A 27,120-nucleotide genomic window follows, 5' to 3' on the forward strand; every position below is an offset into this window, starting at 1 on the left:
GTATAAAAACTTTTTTCCAAGACAGCTCTGTACCTCTCCCCATTTATGTTATGGTCATAATAACATAATCTACCATGGGTAGACCACAATAACATGGTCTACCCATTAACTATAGATTTATAATTATTGTCATATGCATTTTTCCTTTTAATTATATTAAGAAAAAAGTTCAAAACATAGTAGTATTGGCTTTTATTTTTCCCTAAGCGGTCGTTTACCTTTGTCAGTGATGTTTATTTCTTCATGTGTCTTTCCGTTATCGCCTAGTGTCCTTTCTTTTTTTTTTTTTATTGTATTTTTAATATATATGCTAAGGGGAAGTGAAAAAAATAAAAGCCATATTCAGTACTTTAAGAACTACTAAAGAAAATATACAACAGTTAAGTATACCACCCCTTTTTATATGTGACGTAACTTTCCTTACTTAGGCCACTTTCAGTGGCTTAAGTTATTGTTGAGTGAGTGAAGTTGCTCAGTTGTGTCTGACTCTTTGCGACTCCATGGACTGCAGCCTTCCAGGCTCTTCCATCCATGGAATTTTCCAGGCAAGAATACTAGAGTGGGTTGCCATTTCCTTCTCCACGCCTAGTGTCCTTTCATTTCAACCAGAAGGACTCCCTTTAGCATTTCTCCTAGGATGTATCTGATGGCAACAAACTCCCTCAGCTTGTGATTATCTGGGAATGTCTTAACTTCACCTTCTTTATTTAAAAAAAAAGATTGATTTATTTATATCGGGTTGTTACGAGGTCTTCATTTGCTGCGTACAGGCTTCTTCTAGTTACGGCAAGCAGGTGCTACTCTTCCTTGTGGTGCCCAGGCTTGTTGGCAGGTGGGCTCCTCCTGGACTGGGGATTGAACCTGTGTCCTATTCTTATCCACTGTACCACCAGCGAAGTCATTTTTCTTTTTAAAGCACAGTGTTTCTGGATTTGGAATTCCTGGTTAACAGTTGCACTTTAAATTTGTCCTCCCACTGCCTTCTGCCCTCCATGGTTTCTGATGAGAAGTTGGCTGTTGATCTTGCCGAGTTTTCCTTGCAGACGAAGAGTTATTTATCTCTGGTGGTTTTCTTTACTTTTTGACAGCTTGATTTATAATATGTCTCAATCTCCTTGCTTCGTGTTCATGTGCATTCAGATAAAGGATCATAAAAATGATGCTATAAAATGATGCTATAAAATGATTATAATTTAATATTAATAATAATGATCATGACTCTTTTATCAGTAGAACATAATCAGTACACTGTGCTTAAGAAGTCAAGAAGATGTTCAGTGCTTATCTCAAAGAACTCCATTAAAATTTTTAATTAAAAATTTAGGTGCTTAAGATGAATAAAAATCAGTTATCCAAAATAATTACTTATGTGGAACACCCAGTTGGAGAAGGAAATGACAACCTACTCCAGTTTTCTTGCCTAGAAATTCCCATGGACAGAGGAACCTGGTGGCCTGCAGTCCATGGGGTCGCAAAGAGTTGGACACGATTTAGTGACTAAACAGCAACATCCAGTTGCCTAATTAGTTCCCAGGGTGAGTTGTTCCTCTGGTTCTCTGCAAAAGAAAAAGTATGCCTTGGAGGAAAAACAATTACAGTTTCATTTACAAATTCTTACCTATTTTAATTATTAATTGCTCTTGACTCTATGGAATATTTACCTTATTATCTGAAATAGTCCTAAAACAAAGATCAAACTCTAAAATAAATTTGAAGTAAAAACATATTAAATCATAACTTAATATTTACAAATTTTTACATTTGAACGAAACCTGATTTCAGATCCTTAGGGGTAGTAGTTGATAGAGATACCAGCTCTTTCTGACTTTTCCAACTGTGTCCTGTTTTCTAATCTTCTAATATCATTTCCTGATGGTATTCTTAAAATATATATATAGAATTTTCTTAAAAAAATCATTCCTGGAAATTTTGTTGGGATAGACCTAATTTCAAAATGTAAGATGTTAGGTGTTAATTTTTAATGCCTTTTTAAAAGTCATGCTTTAGGTATTTTGGTTGCTTATACCATATTATATTAATATGGACACTAAATTCTGTCCTGAGACCCAAGTATCTTATTCCTTCGTTAGTTTTGACGTTCTGCACCCTCTTGGCCTGTGTTGCCTCGTTTGTGAAATGACTGTATAGAACCAAATAATCTCCAAAGCTCACCATACTTACAGAATTACATAATTCTGCCATGTGGGACTTTTTTCTTTTTTGGCCAGTATAATGAGCATTAGAGTAATTTTAAGATACTTTGAGTTATTGTTGTTTCTCTTTTATTGCATGGTAACTCTTACTTTTGACCTGTTAGCCAGATATCAGGAAAGTAGTTTTATTTTCCTAAATTCTTTTTTGTAGAGTTAATCCATCCATAATAGGGAAGATTGAAAATCACATACCTTTAGTGAGGCAGTAATGCATGAATATTGGGGTTATTTTTCCCTAGAACAAAATGAAGAATTTAACATATTTAAGTTTTAAAACTACCTTTTCAGAATTGATCACCAGAATTGTCTTATTAATGTAGTGGAGCAGATGGAAAGAAAAATATAACTGATGGAAGGAAAAAACCTTGATCAAGAAAAAAAACCCTATAATTCTTTTTTTTTTTAATGATTATTTTTTTCTTGTTAAAAATTGATAATTCTCATTGTATTGATAATACAAATTCAATTATATTCTCATTGTATGTAAAAACTGATAATTATCATTGTATCCACAAACAGAAAACACAATTCTGTAATTTCACCACCTAGAGAGCTAGCCATGTTATTATCTTGATTTGTCTCTCTACTATTTTGTCTATATATGTAGAGTCATACTGTATGTATTCTTTTGAAGCCCAAGTTTTTTCTTGATAGCACCCTTCTCGATCCCTGGGTTGGGAAGATGCCCTGGAGAAGGGCATGGCAACCTACTCCAGTATTCTTGCCTGGAGAATCCCACAGAGAGAGGAGCCTGGCAGGCTACAGTCCATGGGCTCACAAAGAGCTGGACACAGCTAAGTGACTGACACCTTCCATGTTTAAAAATATGAATCTCTATCATCATTTTAAGGACCATGTGATATCTGTGTGTGTGTGTGTGTGTGTGTGTGTGTCCAGATTACTCTTCTTAAAAGGTTTTTTAAATCAATTTTTACTCCTATAGTCATGTGGGTCCATTTTCACAAACCCTCACAAATGCTGTGCCCTTTTATCATTTAAACATTTTTGCTACCCAGTTTGAAGGGCTTATAAATAGTGTATCACTGCTGGTATCATTTATGTTTCTTTATTACTAATTTAACATTTTCTCCTGTGTTTCTGTTCCTTTATGTTTCCTTAAAAGGAACTGACTTAAATGGTGGTTTTATGGGATAATAACCCAATCATCAGTATCTGAGTGAATTAGTACAGGGATAGATTTACTCACCTAGTGAGGATGTGATTAGGAAAGATATTTGGCTTATGGTGTAGGTAAAATTTGGTTGTTGTTTTTTTTTCTCCCTGAGACCCAGCAGACAGTCTTCATCACAGACGGCTGCCTAGTTTTGGCCGATTCCTCGTTTTTCCTCAAGAGAGGCCCAGAGCTGAAGAACAGGGCTTTTACAGGTCGGAAACGGAGACAGAACTGAATGCTGAGAGCTGGCCAGAGTGTTCCTGCTCTCCTTGTGACTCGGGCCAGAGCTGCTCCCTTTGCTTTCAAAATGATCACTGCACTCCTATATTTTTGAGATCGAAATATATTTTTTTGGGCTCTGTTGGGTGAATTATAGTGTGTCATTTTCTAACTAGACAAGGGAAGGACTCAAGAGATGAGAGTCTAGGAAATGAACAGTCTTCAGCTTTCATTTTCCTGTGAATTTTCCAACACCTTTTTGGTTTTTCAGCCCAGGAGGTAACATATATACTGGTATAGCCAAGCTAAGCAAGGGCCTTTGAGAGTTGTCATCACCACTGTTATCTGTCAGCAGTGGGTCTCATTTACCCTAAGGAGGTCTCTGCCCTCAAAGGTGTGCTCCACACAGAGGTAGGCTTGCCCGGTGGTCAGCAGATAAGACTTGGAAACCAGGCAACCTGATTTGAGACCCTGTCTCGACCACTTACAGTGCCTGGGCCTTAGACAAGACATTAAACCTATGACCGTTTCTTGAGATAGCCTCTGTGTGTGTGCTCAGTTGTGTCCGACTCTCTGTGATCCCATGGACTGTAGCCCGCCAGGCTCCTCTGTCCGTGGGATTCTCCAGGCAAGAATACTGGAGTGGGGTGCCATGCCCTCCTGCTTCCCAACTCAGCTGTCAAACCTGCATCTCTTTCTTTGGCCGGCGGATGCTTTACCACGGAGCCACCTGGGAAGCCAGAGGTAGACTGTACATGCCATCGAATTCACCCATAGACATAGGTACAGTTTGGTGGTTCTTTAGGATGTTTGCTGAGTTCTGCAGCCATCACCATGTTGTAATTTTAGAACATTTTATTACCTAAAAAGCAACAGAAGTCATTCTCCATTCCTTCCACCCCTCCTCCTCCTCCACTACCCCCAGCCCTGTGTGCTAAGTTCTGTCTTGCTTTGGTTGTGTCCAGCTCTCTGTGACCCTATGGACTGTAGCCCTCCAGGCTCCTCTGTCCATGGAATTCTCCAGGCGAGAATGCTGGCTTGGGTTGCCATGCCCTCCTCCAGGAGTTCTTCCCCATCTACGGATCCTGCTCACATCTCTTGTATCTCCTGCATTGGCAGGTGGGTTCTTCACCACTAGTGCCACCTGGCAACCCCCAGCCCTAGGCAACCACTAATCTACTCTCTGTCTCTCCAGATCTGCCTATTCTGGAGGTTTCACATAAAAGGAATTACGAAATACTTGGCCTTTTGTGATTGGTACCCTTCAGGGAGCACAGTCTTGTTGAGTCATGTTGCAGCATGTATCCAAACTTCATTCCTTTTATTACTAAATAATATTCTACTCTACAGATGATACCGTGTTATATTTATCCATTTAGCAATCGATAGACATTTGGGTTGTTTCAGTTTGGGGCTGTTAGATGCTCCAGTGAACATTTGTGTACATGTCTGTCTCTTCACCTATAAAGATGAGTACCGTTTCATAGAGTTGTTATGAGGAACCAAAAAAGTCAAAATAGGTGGAAGTGACTAGTGAGGAGCAAACAGCAATTTGGGCTATCTTAACGGGTAAACGGGATTCTGTACACTGCTCCGTTCACATTCAAAATGAACATAGCATGATAGAATTCAGGCTCCTTTCATAGTCCTCTAGCAAGCAGAGTATGCTGTGCTGTGCTCAGTGACCGCTCAGGTGTGTCTGACTCTGCAGCCCCATGGACTGTCACCCGCTGGGCTCCTCTGTCCATGGGTTGGTAAATGGTGTTAATTTTTATTACTTTATTTGGCCACACTGGGTCTTAGTTGCTGCACTCAGGACTTCGATCCCAGTTGCAGCATGTGGGATTTCTAGTTGCAGCCAGTGGGATCTAGTTCCCCGACCAGGGATGAAACCCAGGCCCCTTGCATTGGGAGCACAGAATCTTAGCCACTGGACCACCAGGGAAGTTCCAGTGGTGTTTATTCTATTAGTAATCAAGACGTAAGCTTCGGGAGTTGGTGATGGACAGGGAAGCCTGGTGTGCTGCAGTCCACGGGGTCGCAAAGAGTCGGACACTACTGAGCGACTGAACTGAACTGAACTGAACTGAATCAAGACGTAATGGTCCCTAATTTTCTTAGGAAGCAGGCTCCTTCTTTTTATAGAGTTGACTTTAGGCTGTTGTTGACCTCAGGAAACTCTTTTGTATAGGAGCTGGCCGAAGCAAAAGTGTGAAAGTCATTCTTATCTAGCTGCCTCTGTTTTTCTTTCTCTTGATTCTGGGGAGGTGGTGATCCACGTGGTGACTCAGAATATTTTGCCTCTGCTACCATTCTGTTCCCTTTAAGAGATATAAAATAGGTTCCTGTGATTTCCTCGTGTGTCTTAGCTTGTTTCCCTTAATAGCATATAGTTGGCACAACAGTGACGTCGCTCCTTCACTCTTCTCTGTGGCTTTCATTCACATAAAATGCATTAGGTTTGAAGGATTGTGCTTGAAATATGAGCGCCTCTGGTGTTTGCTATGGGCTTCCCAGGTGGCGCTAGTGGTAAAGAACCCACCTGCCAGTGCAGGAGACGTGAGAGACTCGAGTTCGATCCCTGGGTCAGGAAGATCCCCTGCAGGAGGGCATGGCAAGCCACTCCAGTATTCTTGCCTGGAGAATCCCATGGACAGAGGAGGCTGATGGGCGGCAATCCACGGAGTCACAAGGAGTCAGATATGACTGAAACGACTGAGCACAGAACAGCTCACAGAGTGCTGGCTAGAAGACTGTGAAAGAAGTCTGAATTCTGTTATTTTATGTCCATTTCAGGAACTCATCTTGAATGTGAGCAGAGCAGTATACAGTATCCCAGAAACCCACTAAGATAGCCCAAATAGCTTATTTGGGGCCCAGCTTGCACTACACCAGTGTTGCACTACTGGATGAGAGCAGTGTGTCTCCATATACACAAGTTTCACTTTTGCTCTAGTTTAAGTATTCACTGTAGTACAAGTCATATCTTGTAAACTTGCTCAGTTTGGGGATCCCCATTTTATTTGTGGGCTTCCCTGGTGGCTCAGAGGGTAAAGTGTCTGCCTGCAGTGCGGGAGACCCGGGTTCAATCCCTGGGTCGGGAAGATTCCCTAGAGAAGGAAATGGCAACCCACTCCAGAACTCTTGCCTGGAAGATTCCATGGACAGAGGAGCCTGGTAGGATATAGTCCATGGGGTCGCGTAGAGTCGGACACAACTGAGCGACTTCACTTTCACTTTCATTTTATTTGTGAAACACTTTTTGATTAGTGTATGCAAAAATGTAAACTCATAGATCCACACTGCCAGTATATGTAGATAGAAGCAGAAACTAAAGACGAACTGGAAGAAAATGAACTGTGAGGCTTTCTTATGAACACACTTTTTAAGGCTAAAAAGAATAAAAATGGTTTAGTAAATAAAAAGTTTTGACTTTGCATTCCCTTAACAGATAGTGGGAGCCTTCAGTGTAACTGCATAATCACAAAGGGGCTTCCCTACATGGGGTTACTACTGATACGGCGTCCCTGTGCGTCTCCACTTTTCAGCAAGAGCTAGTGGAAGGGGGGTTGCTTAACTAAGGGTTTTAGGAGTACATATCTCTGAGCATTGGACTCAGCCTTTAAATGAACTAAACACAGTATCCTTGTATCCACTTCCTCTTACCAGCTGAGGCCTTTCTGATTCTAGGTTCCATATTCCTGTTTGCTATGAGCTTATCTCTCTTTCCTCCTTTATTTTTTCCTCCATAAAATGCCCCTGTGGTCAGACAGGAGGAATCCTGGGGAGAAGCTGCATGGCTCCTCAGGAGCCATTACTTAGTCCACTCTGCTGCTGTTGATTACTTTCGCCTGGCGGGCACCCTCGTGGGTGGCCCTCTTAAGGCAAATAGTCTCCCAGCAAATCAGGGAACTGGGGCAGTCACCCTACTGCTATATTGTTTATAGCACCTCAGTAGACACCTCAGTGGTGTCTGACTCTCTGTGACCCCATGGACTGCAGCACGCCAGTCTTCCCTCTCCTTCACTGTCTCCTGGAGTTTGTTCAAACTCCTGTCCATTGAGTTGATAATGCCATCCAATCATCTCATCCTCTGTCGCCCCCTTTGCCTCCTGCCTTCATTCTTTCCCAGCATCTTGAGCTTAATTCATTTTGTCTAACATATAAGATGTATTTAAGGTCAGATATTGATGTTTAAAGTCATTTAATTGTTTCAGAATGTTTATAGATGTCTTAGGACTTTTTAAAGTTGTATAAAACCCAACTCACATGGAATAAGCTCCAAAGCAACAGTACTAGCTCGTGTAAGTAATGAATCCAGGGGCAGGCTAGGCACAAATGGAGCTAGGTGCTTCACCGATGTCATCCAGAATCCCTTGCCTATTATCTCCCCGCTCAGGCTTTCTTCACTGTCGGCTGCATTCCACGGTGGGGGCACTGAAGTGATGGCAGAGACGGCCACCAGCAGCTGCAGGCTAATCACTTGCCAGTTTGGTAATCCCAGAATAAAGAGAGCTCTACTTTCCCAGAAGTTCTAGTAAAATTCCTTGGACCAGTTCTCATGGTCCGGTCCATCCCTGAATCAGTCATCATCACTGTGTCCAGGGTAGGGTACATGCCATCCTATGCAGGCGCCCCACAGCTCTGTTGCCCGAGTATGGGCTAGAGATGATTCCTCAGCAAAAAGTGACGGTATGGTTTCCAGAAGAGATAATGGATATTGGAAATGGAGACATCACAGACGTCTCTCTGTAGTAGGATGTGGAATGAATTTACTCTGATGTTGATATTAAAGTTTCACATAGTATTTCTAGAACTAATACATAGCCATATACCACTGCTTGTAGTTTTACAAGTTTGCATGTTAGTCGTCTTTCCCGCAACTGGGTATGACGCTCTTAAAAACGGTACCCGTCTAACATCTCTTGGAATCGCTAAAACCAAGTGCGATGCCTGCACATGGCAGGTACTGATAAATGTTTACAGATGCTGCTGAAATGGTGCTTTCCTTCTAGCAGTATGCTCATCATTGCTGGCAGCAAATACTTCTGGAATTACACCGTTCAGTGCTGGTGGAGAATAAGCACACATAGTCTATATTTAATGAGCAAAAGGAGAATACCCTGGCCAGTGTCCCGTAGCGTAGCGCTAGTGGAATGTGTGAACGTAAATTTCGTGCATGCAAGCTATAACCACAGAAGGTGCTCTGTGGACCATAGAGGAAGAGAGTAGAGATTTTTTTTTTTTAATTTCTCAATTCTGAAGACTGCCAATAGTTCAAATAAAATTTTATTTAGCACTTTTTTAGGCAGCTGTGCCAGACATCTCACAGCTCTTGAACTGTTTGATGTCCAAACGTTCAAGAGTATGGAAAAAAAAAGTGACAGGAAAAAAAATCCTCATAGAACTTCCTGTGATAGCTCAGAGTTTAATCACAGCAAATAATGCAGATTTCCCTTTAATTACAACCACAATAGAAAGGCAGGGAATGTGTTTACAGAACATGTTGTTTGGGAGACCTTTGTAAATTGTTAATCTTTGGAAATCCCAGACCTATTGGACATAATCCCATCCATTAGACAAGACAGCTTGCCTATGTAATAGATCCAGAATAGCAAGTTAAGTGGAGAACACGAACAGGAAGCCGTCGCTCCAAATTACAATGGGTAGGATGCAGAGTTAATTCGTGGAGATATTTTGTTGTGAGATGATTACATCACTAGGGCAGCTGGACAGCTGAGTGCGGCCCTGGACCGCAGTGCTTGCTCCCTGCCCTGCAGCTGGGGTGTTGGGACAGCAGAGACAGGGAGAGGATTGCTTTACGGGATGGTTAGGGGCTGGTCTGACTTAATTGTGAAATGATAATGACCTCTCTGCCTTTTTTTGGATCATATTTCGTGCAGCTAAATTGCATTCATAGACTCAGTAAGGGCTCAAGAACCACTTTCCATTTCTACTTTTTGAATATTCACTTGGATCACATTAAGCTAAGCCCTCATGGATAAGTTTTGAATGGTAGTTCTCATTTCCTCTAGAAGTCATCTGAGATATTTTGTTCATCTTCGACACAGTGTGATTATATTTCTCTTACAGCCCTGTAGTTATGCAGTCGCTGAAATGGTATTTTTGTCAGTTTACTGAATAGCAAAGAGATTTTTTTTTTTTAAGTTTTAGAAAGCCTTAAGATGTTGGTCAACACAAGAAATCAGACAGTTGCGGTTGTTTCCCAGGGTTTATGTTCAAGTGTTCAGACCTGTCTGGCCCTTTTGTTTTGCAAGTGTAGGAGCTCTAGGCAGCCTGGCCACATTCCTTATTGATTTATATAAATATATTACAGATTGTTAACCTCCTGCCAAATACCAGGGAGTTCAGTTCTTGTTTAGCTCAGTTGCTTTATGTGAGTCTGATCTGTTACATTAAAGCATCTATCTTCTCTTTATTGCTCACCAAAGTGATTACTATTTGCTTTGGGCTGATTCCAGATAGAGTCATTGTAGACGGCAAAGCATCCAAAATATTATGTTCTAAAATTCCTAAGATTTGTATTTATAACTGTTGATTCAAAGTGCGTTTTCTACCCATTATCACTAATGTCCTGAAGGAGGAAATGGCAACCCACTCCAGTATTCTTGCCTGGAGAACCCCATGGACAGAGGAGCCTGGCGGGCTACAGCCCAAAGGGTCACAAACAGTCTGACAAAACTAAAGTGACTGAGCACTCCAGCACTCAAGCAATTAAGTCAGACTAAATTTCATGTTTAATATAGAGTCAGTTCAGTTCAGTTGCTCAGTCGTGTCTGACTCTTTGCGACCCCATGAATCGCAGCACGCCTGGCCTCCCTGTCCATCACCAACTCCCGGAGTCCACCCAAACCCATGTCCATCGAGTCAGTGATGCCATCCAACCATCTTATCCTCTGTCGCCCCCTTCTCCTCCTGCCCTCAATCTTTCCCAGCGTCAGGGTCTTTTCTAATAAGTCAGCTCTTCGCATCAGGTGGCTAAAGTATTGGAGTTTCAGCTTCAACATCAGTCCCTCCAGTGAACACCCAGGACTGATCTCCTTTAAGATGGACTGGTTGGATCTCCTTGCAGTCCAAGGGACTCTCAAGAATCTTCTCCAACACCACACTTCAAAAGCATCAATTCTGCACTCAGCTTTCTTTATAGTCCAACTCTCACATCCATACATGACCACTGGAAAAACCATAGCTTTGACTAGACGGACCTTTGTTGGCAAAATAATGTCTCTGCTTTTGAATATGTTGTCTAGGTTGGTCATAACTTTCCTTCCAAGAAGTAAGTGTCTTTTAATTTCATGGCTGCAGTCACCATCTGCAGTGATTTTGGAGCCCAGAAAAATAAAGTCAGCCACTGTTTCCACTGTTTCCCCATCTATTTCCCATGAAGTGATGGGACCGGATGCCGTGATCTTCGTTTTCTGAGTGTTGAGCTTTAAGTCAACTTTTTCACTCTCCTCTTTCACTTGCATCAAGAGGCTCTAGTTCTTCACTTTCTGCCACAAGGGTGGTGTCATCTGCATATCTGAAGTTATTGATATTTCTCCTGGCAATCTTGATTCCAGCTTGTGCTTCCTCCAGCCCAGCGTTTCTTATGATGTACTCTGCATATAAGTTAAATAAGCAGGGTGAAAGCTATGGTACATATACACAATGGAGTATTACTCAGCCATTAAAAAGAATACATTTGAATCAGTTCTAATGAGGTGGATGAAACTGGAGCCGATTATACAGAGTGAAGTAAGCCAGAAAGAAAAACACCAATATAGGAAGGCGATGGCACCCCACTCCAGTACTCTTGCCTGGAAAATCCCATGGACGGAGGAGCCTGGTAGGCTACAGTCCATGGGGTCACAAAGAGTCAAGACTGAGCTACTTGACTTTCACTTTTCGCTTTCATGCATTGGAGAAGGAAATGGCAACCCACTCCAGTGTTCTTGCCTGGAGAATCCCAGGGACAGGGGAGCCTGGTGGGCTGCTGTCTGTGGGGTCGCACAGAGTTGGACACGACTGAAGCGACTAAGCAGCAGCAGCAGCATAGTACACTAACGCATATATATGGCATTTAGAAAGATGGTAACGATAACCCTGTGTGTGACACAGCAAAAGAGACACAGATGTATCGAATAGTCCTTTGGACTCTGTGGGAGAGGTAGAAGGTCGGATGATTTGGGAGAATGGCATTGAAACATGTATAATATCATATAAGAAACAAATCACCAGTCCAGGTTCAATGCAGGATACAGGATGCTTGAGGCTGGTGCACTCGGATGACCCAGAGGGATGGTATGGGGAGGGAGGTGGGAGGGGGGTTCAGGATTGAGAACACGTGTACACCCGTGGCAGATTCATGTTGATGTATGGCAAAACCAATACAATATTGTAAAGTAAAAAATAATAATAATAATAAATAAAAGTGAAAAAAAAATAAGCAGGGGACAATATACAGCCTTGACGTACTCCTTTTCCTATTTGGAACCAGTCTGTTGTTCCATGTCCAGTTCTAACTGTTGCTTCCTGACCTGCATACAGATTTCTCAAGAGGCAGGTCAGGTGGCCTGGTATTCCTATCTCTTTCAGAACTTTTCACAGTTTATTGTGATCCACACAGTCAAAGGCTTTGGCATAGTCAGTAAAGTAGAAATAGATGTTTTTCTGGAACTCTCTTGTTTTTTCAATGATCCAGTGGATGTTGGCAATTTGATCTCTGGTTCCTCTGCCTTTTCTAAAACCAGCTTGAACATGTGGAAGTTCACGGTTCACATGCTGCTGAAGCCTGGCTTGGAGAATATATGGAGAGAGTAGTATTTCCCAAAATGTCTTCTGTGGATTATTGAGTCTGTAGGATGTTGACGGCCAGCCCTGGAGTCCAAAGCCTACAGGTTCTTTAGGACTTTTATTGCGCTTGATGCCACCTTTGAATTTCTAAGGAAACAGTAATAGGCTCCATTTCCCAAGTGAAATTAGTATATTATTATTATTAATATTATTATTATTCACAGTATCAAATGAAATTTATCTTAAAAAATAAAAATAACTGTTTCCTTGAACCAGCATGAGCCACTTCTACTGAGCACCCTTCTTTTCACAGCCTAGAAGAATATATAACTATATACATTAAAAGTTATACAATACTATTCTACTCTGTGTCTCTTTAAATATGTCTCTTTTAAAACTCCACTTTTAAAAATATTGCCAGTGAAAGTTAGTGCCTTTTCTCCGTGGCTGATCATTAGGGGCAGTTAGCAGCGACCCCAGGGAGCTCACACTTGGATATCACAGGTGCTACAGGCAGCAAGAGTGAATCTTAAGAAATTGCAGAGTGCTATAACTGAGAAAAATAACTTGGATGGGTTAGATGTTATTCTTGCATTGTGACACACAGAGTGTTTAAAAACGGTTTCAGTGAGATGAAGCAACGTAGCAGACAGCCAGGGGTGTTAGGTAACTAACAACGGTTTGGGAGCAGGTGACGCTTTGGTTTGCGGTGTTTTATGATCACTTTATTCTCTAGTTATGTGCCTGTCAATGTTTTTTTTTTTTTCCTTTTGAAAATTACTAAAATGTCTGATGTACACAGACTGTAAGTGCAGTAAGAACTGAAGTTACTAGATCTTTACTGACTGGAGGCAGTGATAAGCAGTGTATTTTATTAAGGAAATGTATTATTGATGATAGAAAACATTGTGAAAGTAATGTGTAAGCATAGCCGTAATGATGCAGTTCTCATGTTTGTACCTGATTTTAATACAGGCCATTTTTGCTTCATTGCTGTTTTATTTTATCACAAAAATAGAAGCAACTGATAAAAAGAAGCTTGGTGATTGTGGAACAAAAAAGTAAAGCTGTCAAAGAATATGGGTTTAATGGAAAGAAGATGATTCAAAAGAGCCTGTGAATAAATGGTCGTTACCTCGAATTACCATATTCAGAGAAGTGTTTTCATAAACTTCCCAGGTCAGATCCATCTTTGTTCAGTGTCTGACTCTTGGCAACCCAATGTATTGCAACACGCCAGGCTTCCCTGTCCTTCACTGTCTCCCAGAGTTTGCTCAAACTGATGTCCATCGAATTGGTGATGCCATCCAACCATATCTTCTGTCACCCCTTTCTCCTCCTGCCTTCAATCTTTCCCATCCTGAGGGTCTTTTCCAGGGAGTCGACTCTTCACATCAGGTGGCCAAAGTATTGGAGCTTCAGCTTTGGCATCTGTCCTTCCAATGAATATTCAGGGTAGATTTCCTTTAGGGTTGACTGGTTTGATTCATGAATGATAGCAATCGTGTTTTTCACAGTACAGCATGCATATAATTTATGGCACTATTTGTAATACATTTTTTAAATTAGGGGTTTTTACTCTATCAGAGTCATTTTTTCAGAATAAGTCACATTCAGTTCAGTTCAGTTCAGTCGCTCAGTCGTGTCTGACTCTTTGCGACCCCATGAACCGCAGCACGCCAGGCCTCCCTGTCCATCACCAACTCCTGGAGTTCACTCAAACTCATGTCCATCGAGTCGGTGATGCCATCCAGCCATCTCATCCTCTGTCATCCCCTTCTCCTCCTGCCCCCAATCCCTCCCAGCATCAGAGTCTTTTCCATGAGTCAACTCTTCACATGAGGTGGCCAAAGTATTGGAGTTTCAGCTTCAGCATCAGTCCTTCCAATGAACACGCAGGACTGATCTGCTTTAGGATGGACTGGTTGGATCTCCTTGCAGTCCAAGAGACTCTCAAGAGTCTTCTCCAACATTGCAGTTCAAAAGCATCAGTTCTTCGGCGCTCAGCTTTCTTCACAGTCCAACTCTCACATCCATACATGACCACTGGAAAAACCATAGCTTTGACTAGACGGACCTTTGTTGGCAAAGTAATGTCTCTGCTTTTGAATATGCTCTCTAGGTTGGTCATAACTTTCCTTCCAAGGAGTAAGCGTCTTTTAATTTCATGGCTGCAGTCACCATCTGCAGTGATTTTGGAGCCCACAAAAATAAAGTCTGACACTGTTTCCACTGTTTCCCCATCTATTTCCCATGAAGTGATGGGACCGGATGCCATGATCTTCGTTTTCTGAATGTTGAGCTTTAAGTCAACTTTTTCACTCTCCTCTTTCACATTCATCAAGAGGCTTTTTAGTTCCTCTTCACTTTCTGCCATAAGGGTGGTGTCATGATATTCAAAGACTTTAGAAATTTAGAAGTTAATTTTATAAGTAGATGATTAAAAACTTAGAATGTTTGAGAGTAGATAAAGTAGGGAAGGAATTTGGTTGATCTTAATTGATTTTACGGGAGTTGGAGAACTCACCCCAGGCTACCCAGAATTAAAATGTAGTTTGGATCTGGCTATGAAGTATGTGTGGTTGTTGGTGGTGTTCACTCCATCTGATTTAACTTAATTATAGTGTTCTTTTAAAGTTTACTTTAGATTTACAGAGAAGTACCAAAGATTGTGGACCCCATCGATTGCAGAAATGGTATAGAGTAGCATGGTGAACCAGCTAGGCATTAAAAATTTAAGTGGTAATGTACAAAGTGGCTGATTGTGAGTCAACCCTGCATTTTAGTACTTGGGTTATATGCACATTTATAGTTAGTTAATTTCTTTGAAGAAAGTGTTGTTTCATTTTAAAACTGGAAAGAACATAATAGAATAGAATTTTTATTATCCTTTTCTTAGTATTTATATTACATTCTTGTCCTGAAATTTATTTCCAGCTTGTTTATTGGTGGCGTGTTTAATTCTTTATATGTTTGGTGAGCATCTCGTGTCCTCCCCCGCACACCTCCTTCCCCCGCCCCCAGATGATGTCCTTTGACTGTTGAAACTGAAGGAGGATCAGTCCTTTGGCTTGAAAATTCTTTTGATTACTGAAGGCTTTGTTTTTAAAACTTAAATTTGGAATTGGTGGTAGGATTTTATGGGATAAATTGAATTCTCCCATCCGAACATAATTATAAAGTTTGTCAATCTGCCTTCATCATCTTAGGGCAGAATAGTTTGCTGATGCAACGTCTGCATCCCCCTCAAAAAAAATTAAAAATTCACAGTTTTTATTAGCATGATATTTGGAGTTTTAAAACAAAGAATTCATGCCCTTTCCAGGGAGATGATTGGATTGAGCAGGATGAGAACACTTTCTTAGAAATAAACCAGATTTCTCCATATTCTGTTTTAATTACTTTCATAGACATGATTTGAAGACCTTAAATTCCAGGAAAATCGAAGTCGCAGAGTCCAGTGTCCTCAAAGAATGCCTAGTCTCTGTCTGTTCAATCATTCTTGACCGATGAGCTAAGAACCATATTTTTTATAGAGTCTGCAGTTTTTGAAACTATCTCCACCAGTACATTCTCCCTAGGATCTTAAGTAAGGAACTCTCCAAGCAGACATTCTCGTGTTGCTTTCTACTCGCTGCTATGAATTTTCTCACCACTTAACCAAGTGCTCCTCTCCTGAGCTTTCGTATTAAAGGGTCAGACCCAGGTGGCAATAGTGATAAAGACTCTGCCTCCCAGTGCGGGAGGCACAAGAGACACGGGTTCAGTCCCTGGGCTGGGAAGATTGCCTGGAGTAGGAGATGTCTGCCTACTCCAGTATCCTTTCCTGGATAATCTCAAGGGCAGAGGGGCCTGGCAGGTGACAGTCCATGGGGTCCCAAAGAGCAGGACACGACTGAGGGACTAAGCACTAACAGGTAACCTTACATATTATCACAAGGATCGATCCAATCTAGCCTTTCCCCCCGCCTTAATTCTGTGATCAAAGGATATGTGTAAGACTTACAGATGACTTCTTTTCGTATTACCACTTCCCTAATACTTCTTTCTTTTTCTTTTTAGGTTGTTTGACGTGTGTACAGTGTCACGAACAGACAGAGAAACCAAACTAACGTTAGTGTTTGAACACGTTGATCAAGACTTGACCACTTACTTGGATAAAGTGCCAGAGCCTGGAGTGCCCACTGAAACCATCAAGGTACTAAGCATCCTCTCTCTGCCTGGTCAAACAGTCACAGTGTTATTTAAACAGTGACATTCTTTCCTTATGAAAATTGCCAGAAGTAGAGCCTTTGGAACTCAATATATAGTTAAATATATCTAGTATGACTAAGTGGATGTTTAGAGAATGGGGTATATTCTAGCTCACTAATTTTAGAACTCAGTGGAAAAAAACCCTTTAGTTCTAATATATATTAAAATTATTAGGAAATACCTGCTTGTACGTTATCTGGCCCTGAGCCTACAAAGTATAGTTTAGTAAGTATGTTAATAGCTCAGCCATTTTCTGATGGTTTGTGAACTCTGCTTTTTTCCCTCGCTCATAAAACATTTATAGGAAGCCCAGAAGTGTCAGGTTCCATCCCAAACACTTGCGATTCAAAGATGACTTAAGACTCCTTGGAGGTCAGCAAGCTAGATGCAGTGTATTGACTCCAAATCTTTTCTGCCTTTAAGTCTAAAGGGAAGAGCTGCTTATAAAGCTTCATTGGTCTTACTTTGTTCTGCTTAATTGAACTTCCCAGTTGATCTTTTAGATCTCTGCACATATGTGCAGGTGTTCATGGAGATCTGTTTGTTTTTGTGAATTGGGTGAAGCAGACTCTTTACCTTATCATTCATTGTGTAGAAATGGCTTCTAGAATTCAGCGTCATTTTAGATAGGAGTGAATAGCTAAAAATAGTTTACAGTCTGAACAGAGTAAGAGAGATCTTTTAGTGACAGCTAGATGGGTTCCCAGTTTTGGTACATTGAATGATTTATTTATTTGGTTTTAGACCAATCTAGAATTTATTTTCTCCCATCTGCCTTTCATAAAGAGAATGTGGCGCTCAGGAATGGTCTCATTGCTTCCTGAGCCGCGTCAAGGACAGTAAGGCCCTTTAACCGAAGGTATTCCTAATTACGGGTTTCCCAGGTGGCACAGTGATACAGGAATCTGCCTGCCATTGCAGAAGGCACCAGAGATGTGGGTCTGGGTCGGGAAGATCCCCTGGAGGAAGAAATGGCAACCCATCCCAGTATTCCTGCCTGGAGAACTCCATGGACAGAGGAGCCTGCTGGGCTACAGCCCGTGGGCTTGCAAAGACTCGGCCGTGACTGAGCAGCTAGCACACGCACAAGCCTCATTACATGTTCCTGGTCATTTTCTCTTCTATCTCTGCGTCCTCTTTCCTCCGGAATTCTTTTCCAGTCTTGTGACTTCAGTCCTCTCCTTTATGAGTGTGTCCAAAATACTATGTTCAGCATGCAGGGCAGAACATAGCCCCATTCTGTGTACTCTGCTTTCTGGCCAAATTGGACTAATCCGCATCCTCTTAGTGTGGCTCACAGCTTCCTCCCTCCGAGGCCTTCCTCTCACTGCCGTTTCTTTGCTCCCCCCACCACTAGGTATCTGCTCGCATTTTTCAGGGCTGACCCCAAATACCATTTGGCTAACTTTTACAGCTGGATGTGATCTCATTTGTCTTTTAGCGCTTGTTCTACACCTCTCTTCCTCTTTATCATATTTTGTCCATTTGTGATTATTTGTGTCCATATCTTACGTATTTGTTCATCTTTGTGTCCTGACAGTCCATACTCAGAGATTTACACACATAGGTACTCAATCAGTAAGACGCGTTGCCAACCATTCTTCAGACATAATTAATTGCAAATTATTGTTTTTTTAAATGACTTCCAATAGCTCAAACATAGACTGTCAACACAAGCATTGGCTTCTTCTGATCTATTTCTATGTTCAAAAATTTCAGTTCAGTTCCGTCGCTCAGTCGTACCCGACTCTTTGCAACCCCATGAATTGCAGCACGCCAGGCCTCCCTGTCCATCACCAACTCCTGGATTTCACCCAAACTCATGTCCATCGAGTCGGTGACGCCATCCAGCCATCTCATCCTCTGTCGTCCCCTTCTCCTGCCCCCAATCCCTCCCAGCATCAGAGTCTTTTCCAATGAGTCAGCTCTTTGCATGAGGTGGCCAAAGTATTGGAGTTTCAGCTTTAGCATCAATCCTTCCAAAGAACACCAGGAGAGGTCAATTTTTTAAAAACAGTGAGACAAGGTAATCATTTGTTTACACCCTGCACTTCCAGCTACATAGGTCTTTTGAACTTCATGTTAAATTCTCCTAGGATGTTAGAGGCTGCCAAGTGGAATCATTTGCAAAAGTGAAAGTGAAAGTCGCTCAGTCGTGTTTGACTCTCTGCGACCCCATGGACTTTAGCCCACCAGGCTCCTCTGCCCATGGGGTTTTCCAGGCAAGAATACTGGAGTGGGTTTCCATTCTCTTCTTCAGGGGATCTTCCCAACCCAGGGATTGAACCGAGGTCTCCCACATTGCGGACAGATTCTTTACCCTCTGAGCCACCCGGGGAACCTAAGAGCACTGGAGTGGGTAGCCTATCCCTTCTCCAGGGGATCTTCCTGGTCCAGGAATCAAACCTGGGTCTGCAGGGGTCTCCTGTATTGCAGGCAGATTCTTTACCTACCAGCTGAGCTTCTGGGGCTTCCCATTTGCAACAGTATCGGTAGTTAGAACAGCTGATAAACTAAAATGATGTGCTTAAACTAAGGCTTAATCAGGCAAGAGTAGAAAATAAAGTGGAGTGGGGGAAATTCCACTTCCCCTCAAGGGTGGGGGTAGAGAGGTAAGCTGGATTAAATGAGGTACAGGCAGAAAGGTGGTCACCGAGGCGAGGAGGAAAGAGAGAAGTAGAGTAGGGGAGTGACCGAGCCAGGTTTCAGGAGCAGAGGATTGATGCTTATGAGCAGAAGCTTTTCATAAGGCAGCTTGTTGAAAGTATTTCTGCGTTCTTCACCTATCCACGGAAAGGGCGTGCCACTCCATTCTGTGTTGAACAGAAGATTCTCCTGGCGGCTGTTAAATGTCTTCAGTCGTCAGGGTCAATGCCACTCTCACAGGGATGGAGGCGGGGGCAAGGACTGTGGTTATTCAAGGTTTGTGGTTAATTGTGTATTAATGTTTTCATAGTAAAACCAAACTATAGTCAGGCAGTATTTCAGGCAGTTAATTTGTATGTTAATGCCTAATTGAACATCTTTCGACAACTTAAAAGATAGTCACAAGACACTTTCGTCTTCATCCTTAATTTTTTTTAATTGAAGTAAAGTTGACTTACAGAGTTGTGTTCGTTTCTGATTTACAGTAAAGTGATTCAGTTACACATATATATATATATTCGTTTTCATATTTTTTCCACTATGCTTTATTATAGAATATAGTAGGACCTTGGTGTTTATTTTATATATAGTAGTTTGTATCTGCTAACTCCAGGCTCCTAATTTATCCCTATGTGCCCCATTTCCCTTTGGTAACCATTTTGTAAATAATCCACTAGTATCGTTTTTTTTTTAGAGTCCACCTACAAGTGGTATCCTATGATACTTGTCTTTCTCTACCTGACTTCGCTTACTGTGATAATCTCTGGATCCCATCCTTGTCGCTGCAAAGGGTAGTATTTATTCTTTGTTATGACTGAGTAATATTCCACTGTGTGACAGGTTGTTTCCCTGTCTTGGCTATTGTAAATAGTGCTGTGATGGACACTGGGATACATGTATCTTTTCAAATTAGAGTTTTCTCCAGATAAATGCCCATTCATCCTTAACTTAAAAAAAATGTTGTTGAACTGTGCAGATCTACTTTTCTTTCTTATTAAATATAAGAATATAATGGTTTGGGGTTGGTTTTTTTTTTTTTAGAATTTGAGTGTTTGAGATTCTTTAAGGTCATTATTGAAAACATGAGGAATCATTTATAAGTGCCGTAATACCATCAAGTGGATAGTGGGTTTTTTTGGAAATGGATAGTTTTAAGTTCAATATATGATTGATATAAATTCATTTTTAATGAATACTTGTATCTTTTGAATGTAAGCTATTGTCTTTTTAAGCATTGGTTTGCAGGATAAATAGCTGCTAAGCAGAAAGTCCTGGCTAGTGGAATTTTTCGAACCTGCAGCCGGAGAACAGAAATATTTGTTGTTGTACAGCTCACTTGTGAGAAGTCTTAGGAACTATATCAAGAGAATATTGTTATTATGAGGGACCTGTTGGGAACATGGACTGAACTATTTCTACAGAATGCTTTCTCATAATAAGAGTTTTTCTGAGTATACTTGTACAGACATTAATTTTACAGGGCGAGTTCTATGCTGGGCACTTTGAGGACACAAAACTGAATGAGTCGTGAATCTTTGCTCAGGGGCCTTAGAATGTAAGAGCACACAGCAGCCTGAGGGACACTTCTCTGTGGTTATATAAGTAGTTCATTGGTGTTCTCAAGTTTTAAAAAACCCACTTATTTATAAATAGACACAGTTTGTAGCTGATTCTTGCATTATGGTACCAAAATATTTTCTAAAATATTCTTCGAAATCATAAATTTATTGTCTTGCGTATATCAGAACATGTCAAGTTTCAGAATAGGTAAATAGGTTAAATATTTTAACATGAAATAGGCATAGAACAGAAAATCAAGGAGAGAGACCTCTTATTACGATGGTGTGAGCTGCGAGAATCGTCCTCCAGCACCTGTCCCCCTCCGTGTCATCTTTGACACTGTTTCCCTGTCGGTCCTCCTTAATTTAGCATCTCCCGAGTGCACGTTCAGGACATATATTGCACTCGGTGAGCTGTATTTGGTGAAACTAGGGTGCTGCGTGGTCTCTGGCTAACTGTTCCAGCGGCAAAATCTTTCTGTTCAGGACTGTTGTCATCAGTCTGTCTGTTAAAAAACACAACAACACACTGTTAAAACTAGAAGCTGAGCTTATCTTCTCAGTATACATACATCACGTAGCAATTTTAAAATGCGTTTAAATACCATTTGTTTCTAAAAGGCAAAAGACTACCCCTGAAGCCCTAAGTATTCGTGATGGTTGATAGTTGGTGAACTCATTAGAGGAAATCCGGTCATTATCGTAGGGCTTCCCGGGTGGTTCAGACGGTGAAGGATCGTCCTGCAGTGCAGGAGACGGGTTCAATCCCTGGGTCGGGAAGATCCCCTGGAGAAGGAAATGGCAACCTACTCCAATGTTCTTGCCTGGAGAATCCCATGGACAGAGGAGCCTGGTGGGCTATCCATCGGATCAAAAAGAGTCGGGCACAACAGAGACTAACACTTTCACTTTTCCTTTGTCTTTATCATGTGGTCTGGACTGAACATTGTCATTGAGAGACTGATGAGAATACAGTAAAATTATAGATGGTTCTTTCCAACCTTTTAAAATGCTCTTCTCCCCAAAATGAATAAATAATCACATCTTATCGTATTCATACTTGATCTTGAAATTTTCATCGCATTCTTTAATCTCCTTTCTTGATGTCCTAAGACACAGTCATTCATGCTGACAGTGACGTTTGCATCAAGAGACCTGACTGCTAAGCTGTGACGTAAACAAATACTCAGACTTTGCCTCATAGGCCGATCATTGCTGTATCTTATTTTCCTCTTTGTCGTTCAGAATGTTTTTTGATCTACTTAACTGTGGAGGAATCCAGTGCATCTGTTTAATTTGATCATTTGAGATTCAATATTATCCTTGCTTAAACTTATGAGGCAATAACTGACACCTGATGATTGTCTTATTCTTTTCTTTGGGGGTTCATAATATGTTTTGAGTATATGTGTTTATGTAGCACCTTTCACTTGGTGGTGGTGGGGCGGGGGGTGCTTTATAAGGAAAGAGAAAACAGCGGCTCCCAGATTGTTGGGTTTTCTCTTTCATGCCTTTCTCTGCCATGGTGTGAGAAAGGATCAGAAAGAACTGTAAACAAATTCCCTCACTTTGCTCTTTTGTCATATGTAACTGCTACCCAGAAAAAGAACTGTATGACAGGATATATATATATGCTAAGTCGCTTCAGTCATGTCCGACTCTTAATGAGTCCATGGACTGTAGCCTGCCAGGCTCCTAAGTCCGCGGGGTTCTCCAGGCAAGCATACTGGAATGGGTTGCCGTGCCCTTCTCCAAGGTATCTTCCCAACCCAGGGATCGAACCCAGGTCTCCTGCATTGTAGGCAGATTCTTAACCACCTGGGCCACCGGGGAAGCCCATGAATACTGGAGTGGGTAGCCTATCCCTTTTCCAGGGGATTCTCCCGACGTAGGAATCGAACTGAAGTCTCCTTCATTGCAGGTGGATTCTTTACCAGCTAAGCTACCAGGAAAGCCCATATGTATGTATGTGTAAAAAAAAAAAAAAAAATATATATATATATATATATATATATAAAGAAACTCCTGTGTAAAAATCTCACACTTTACATGCCTGCAAAATGTAATACCCTCTTTTATTAAACTGTCAGTTGGTCCTCAGACTTGCCTCTCTAGTACATTCTCTCTCCCGGTGTCTGACCCGGCTTCTCAACTATCTTTTAAGCTCTCTGAAGTCCCTGTGTCATTCTTTGGACATTCTGTACATGTAACGTGTCTTTCACAAGCAGAAATTCAAAGGCACTGAGAGCTCACACAGAACACCAGCTGACTCTCCAAAACAGAGCACGGTTCTTTCAGCTCAAGACCACATGGCCTCTTTGGATGACTCAGTCTTGGAATAAAAATTATATTTAGTGCATGTATCTCTGTAACAGACAAATTCTACCGGGCTCGAGAAGGCCGAAAGACCTCAAGGTTTATGAGTCTGTGCGGGTCATTTTCTCTGCGAATTAGATTTCATTTTATCTTCGATTGAATGTTTCTTGGAGATTTCTGTTGGTTGTAACATTTTCAGTAGGAGATAAAATGTACTATTAAGTTTATGTTACAAAACCCAGACTTCAGAGACTGACACACACTCTTAATAGCACCTGTTTTCTGCCTCTGGGAAAGATCTGTTTTCATGAATAATATCTGCTTGCAGTAAACAGTGGCCCTGGTGTCAGGATGGGGTGGCCGGGACTGATTCATCTTTCTCCATCTGACATAATGCGAAGTGACTGCCTGGTCCCGTTACTCTGATGAGGAAAGCCCCCCAGAGCCGCCTCTCCTCTCACCCCTAAAGGAATCAAGCCATGGCCCGTCTCGGCTCCTGGTGGTCTCCACTTTGCCTGAATTATGAGCAGGTGATTTGTCTCATCTTTGCAGGACACAGAGCAAATTAACATGAAAATATCGCTTCCCAGAAAACAAGGCAGACTTGAATGCCCTGTCGCTGGCGGTCATTAGCCATCTGCCACCGACACTCATACCCTGTTTATCACATTTGAAATTCAGAGCAGATGTTGCATAATAAAGTGATCCCAAAAACAAGACGAGAAACTCAGTGAACAAATACTCCACAGTGACGATAAGGGTCCTGGAAGGACGTTTGTTTCAATCTGATATCAAGGCTGGACTTTGCCGAATAGACTGTGGGTTTTTCAAACACACACGGGCATGTGCACACACACCTCTCCTGGTGTTTAAAGGAAACTGCTTTTCAGAGTCACACGAAATAATTTTTTGAAGAAAGTGCATCCATGAAGGATGCCTGAGAGGACTGTTTAATAAGATTAAACAGTGGAATGTTACGGTAACACTAGTTCTGGTGCAGAGGACCTCACCAGGCAGAGTTGGTTTTTACTCTAAGATGGGCCTCAACCTACAGCAATCTGCCTTAAAATAGTTCACGCCTGTGGTACAGTGGATTTCTCAGGGCTTTGTGACTTGCCAGCACGGTAGCCCAGATTTGCTTCTTGGCACTCAGAATCCTGTTCTCTCTCCCCTCTGCCTCCCCGGCCCCACACTGTCCCCACGCCCACTCTTTTCCCTCCTTGCCAGCACACACACAGACACACGCTCGGCTTTCCCAGGGTCTCCAGAGCTCTGCCCCAGACCTTCCTCCTCAGTCCTGGGCCTTAGGCTCTCCTCCAGCCTGAGTCCTAAGAGCCTTTCCTTTACATTTCCCTGCCCTTCCACGTTAAGGTAACATTTTAGAGGATTGCTTATTGTAATGCTTTATCCAAACAATTTTTGCACATTCTACAATGCGTTGGCAGGCGGGTTCTTTACCACTAGCACCACCTGGGAAGCCCCTTCTGCCCATCCTAGACCCTTAGTATGCCTTTTAAAAAGCACGTCACTCATGCATTAATGATCATACTTAGAGGCGTTCTGCTTTTTAAAAACCAGGTGTCTGAACTTTCATCAGGAATGTAACCTATGTCATAGTTTTTCTTTGTGGGAAGTCAGCTTGGAATGTAGACTTCTGACTCAAAAAAAAAAAATGCCTTCTCTGAACAAACCACACCCTGGCCCACACCCTTACCTGGGTAGGTGCCCACTTTACCCCCCTACACATACGCACACACAGAATTGGGGGGGATTTTTAAAAACAGGAACATCAGCCATAATGCTAAGCAGAAGTTAGGCAGCCAGCCCGGGAGTTGCTTGAGGGTTAAATCGAAGTGGCTCCAGCCACTGGCCACTGTCAACTCTAATAGGAGAGATGATCGGAAGGAAGCGAGTCAGCCCTGAGTTCACCTCAGATCTAGGGGGAAACCTAGGGTGAGTGAGCTACATCTGTAGTAACTTTCAGTAACTCTTCAGGGAGAACACTTTCAGACAGTCTAGATTTTGAGGACTCTCCCAGAAACAAATCCTTAAGCAACTTCCCAGGCCCTTGTAGTGGTTGAAAATATCAGAAAGAGGACAGAATTATGCAAATACATAATTATCTCAAAGTATAACAGATGATACTGTTATACTATATAGATATAAAACCTATATACTATATATAATATATATATTATTTAGATAATATGATTATCTAAATGTATAACAGTATAGTAAATTATAATAGAGTTATTTAGTGGGTGGGTTTGTTTTTTTTTTCCCTAACAGGAAATATGGGTTAAAAAAGAAAACCAAAAACTGGTGTCTTTCTAAAGGTACTGTAAGACTGACTCATTAAAATAAATACTGACTCACTAAAATAAACAAGTGACACTTTGATCAAGCTAATAATAGGTTAGTTGGAATCTCTTTAGAAAGTGCTTCCTCACCTTGGGCATTGAGTCTGTTTCTAGAGCCCATGAAAAAGTTGCAGGCAGTGTATACCCAGTGTGTGTCCCTATGGTAACAGATGGTAGAGAGATGCTCCACATAGTAGAGGGATATTCCTCACCCAAGTTTAGAGTGTGCCTAAGCTGCCTGGTTAAAGTTTCTTTCCTGGCTCTCTTCCTCTAAATGTTGGAACAGTGGCGGCTTCTTTATCCTCAGCTCTCTTCTCTTCCCTGGCTACACTTTCTGACCAGGTGATATCATTTAGTCCTGAACCTTCAGGTATCATTATTCTTTAGCCTGACCTTTCCCTCTTGCTCTGAATACATTATAATCAACCAGCTGCCTGATATCTTGGGACCAAAACATTACCCAAGAATCCTCTCCCCAACTCAGGCCTTCCCCATCTGCCCAGTTGTTTGAGCCCCCAAACCTAAGGATCCTTCTAGGTTTCTTTCTTTCCTTCACAATCTTCATCTAATCTCTTAGCAAGTACTTTTGGTTTTATCCCCAGAAGATAACCCCAGTCTGACTGCTTGCTTCTCAGCATCTTTGTTGCTAAAGCTCTAGTCTGACCCATCAAACCAGCTTTCTAATTCAGTATGCTGTTTTCACTCCTGTCCCTATGTAGCTAGCTCATCCTTCTGTGACAACCAGAGGCACCTGATCGAAGCATAAATTTAAGTTATTACTCAGACTTCCCAGCTGGTCTGGCGGTTGGGAATCCACCTGCCAATACAGGGAGCATGGGTTTGATCTCTGTTCCAGGTGGATTCCACATAGTGCGGGGCAGCTGAGCCCGTGCACTACAGCTGCTGAAGACCGCGTGCCCTACAGCCCATTCTCTGAAATGAGAGAAACCACTGCAGTGAGAAGCATGCCCACTGCAGCTAGAGAGTAGCCCCTCGCTCCTTGCAGCTGGAGAAAGCCCGTGTGCAGCACTGAAGGCCCAGCCCAGCAAAAAATAAATAAACAAAAATTTAGAAAAAAAATTTAAGAGGTATTACTCCTCGGCTGAAAGCCACTCTTCTCCAGTGGTTTCCTGTGACCTACAGAATAAAGTCGAGAGTCCTGCCCTGCCTACTGCCCTTGTCCTCCCCTCCGCTCCCCGCCAGACCCTGTTCTGCTTGTGTGGCTCACTGTCCTTCAACCACACCTGGCTTCTCTCTGTTCTTCCAGCATGCTTCCAGCTCAGCGTGGGTACGTATTGTTCATTCTGTTTGGAATGCTACATGCCTCTCCCTCCCCAGCCCCACAGGAACGGTGCCTATTTCTCGTCGTCGTAACACCAGCGCAGGTCACAGCCTAATGACTTCTTCTGTGATCACCTCACCTACCACTCCGCCTCTACTCACAGTTGACCACGTTACACATGGTGCCCCATTTTATCTTCTTCACTACACTTGGCCGAAATGATCTCATTAATTTTTTTATGTTTGTTGTTTATCCTTCCCAACTGGAAGGTAAGAGCTTTGAAGTCTGAACCTAGTTTATT

The 27,120-nt window shown here is 42.0% G+C and overlaps 1 protein-coding gene across 3 annotated transcripts in view; it reads left to right on the plus strand.

Annotated features, from left to right (window-relative positions):
• Window positions 1-27,120, plus strand: part of CDK6 (cyclin dependent kinase 6) — a 265,385-nt gene that overhangs the window by 52,741 nt on the left and 185,524 nt on the right. For all 3 annotated transcript variants that reach the window (XM_018047425.1, XM_018047424.1, XM_018047426.1), the window contains exon 3: window positions 16,465-16,600. In XM_018047425.1, the coding sequence (XP_017902914.1) occupies window positions 16,465-16,600 (136 nt within the window). The remainder of the gene's footprint in view (window positions 1-16,464; window positions 16,601-27,120) is intronic.

The sequence above is a fragment of the Capra hircus genome, chromosome 4 (assembly GCF_001704415.2).
Source record: "Capra hircus breed San Clemente chromosome 4, ASM170441v1, whole genome shotgun sequence".
Lineage (NCBI taxonomy): Eukaryota > Metazoa > Chordata > Mammalia > Artiodactyla > Bovidae > Capra > Capra hircus.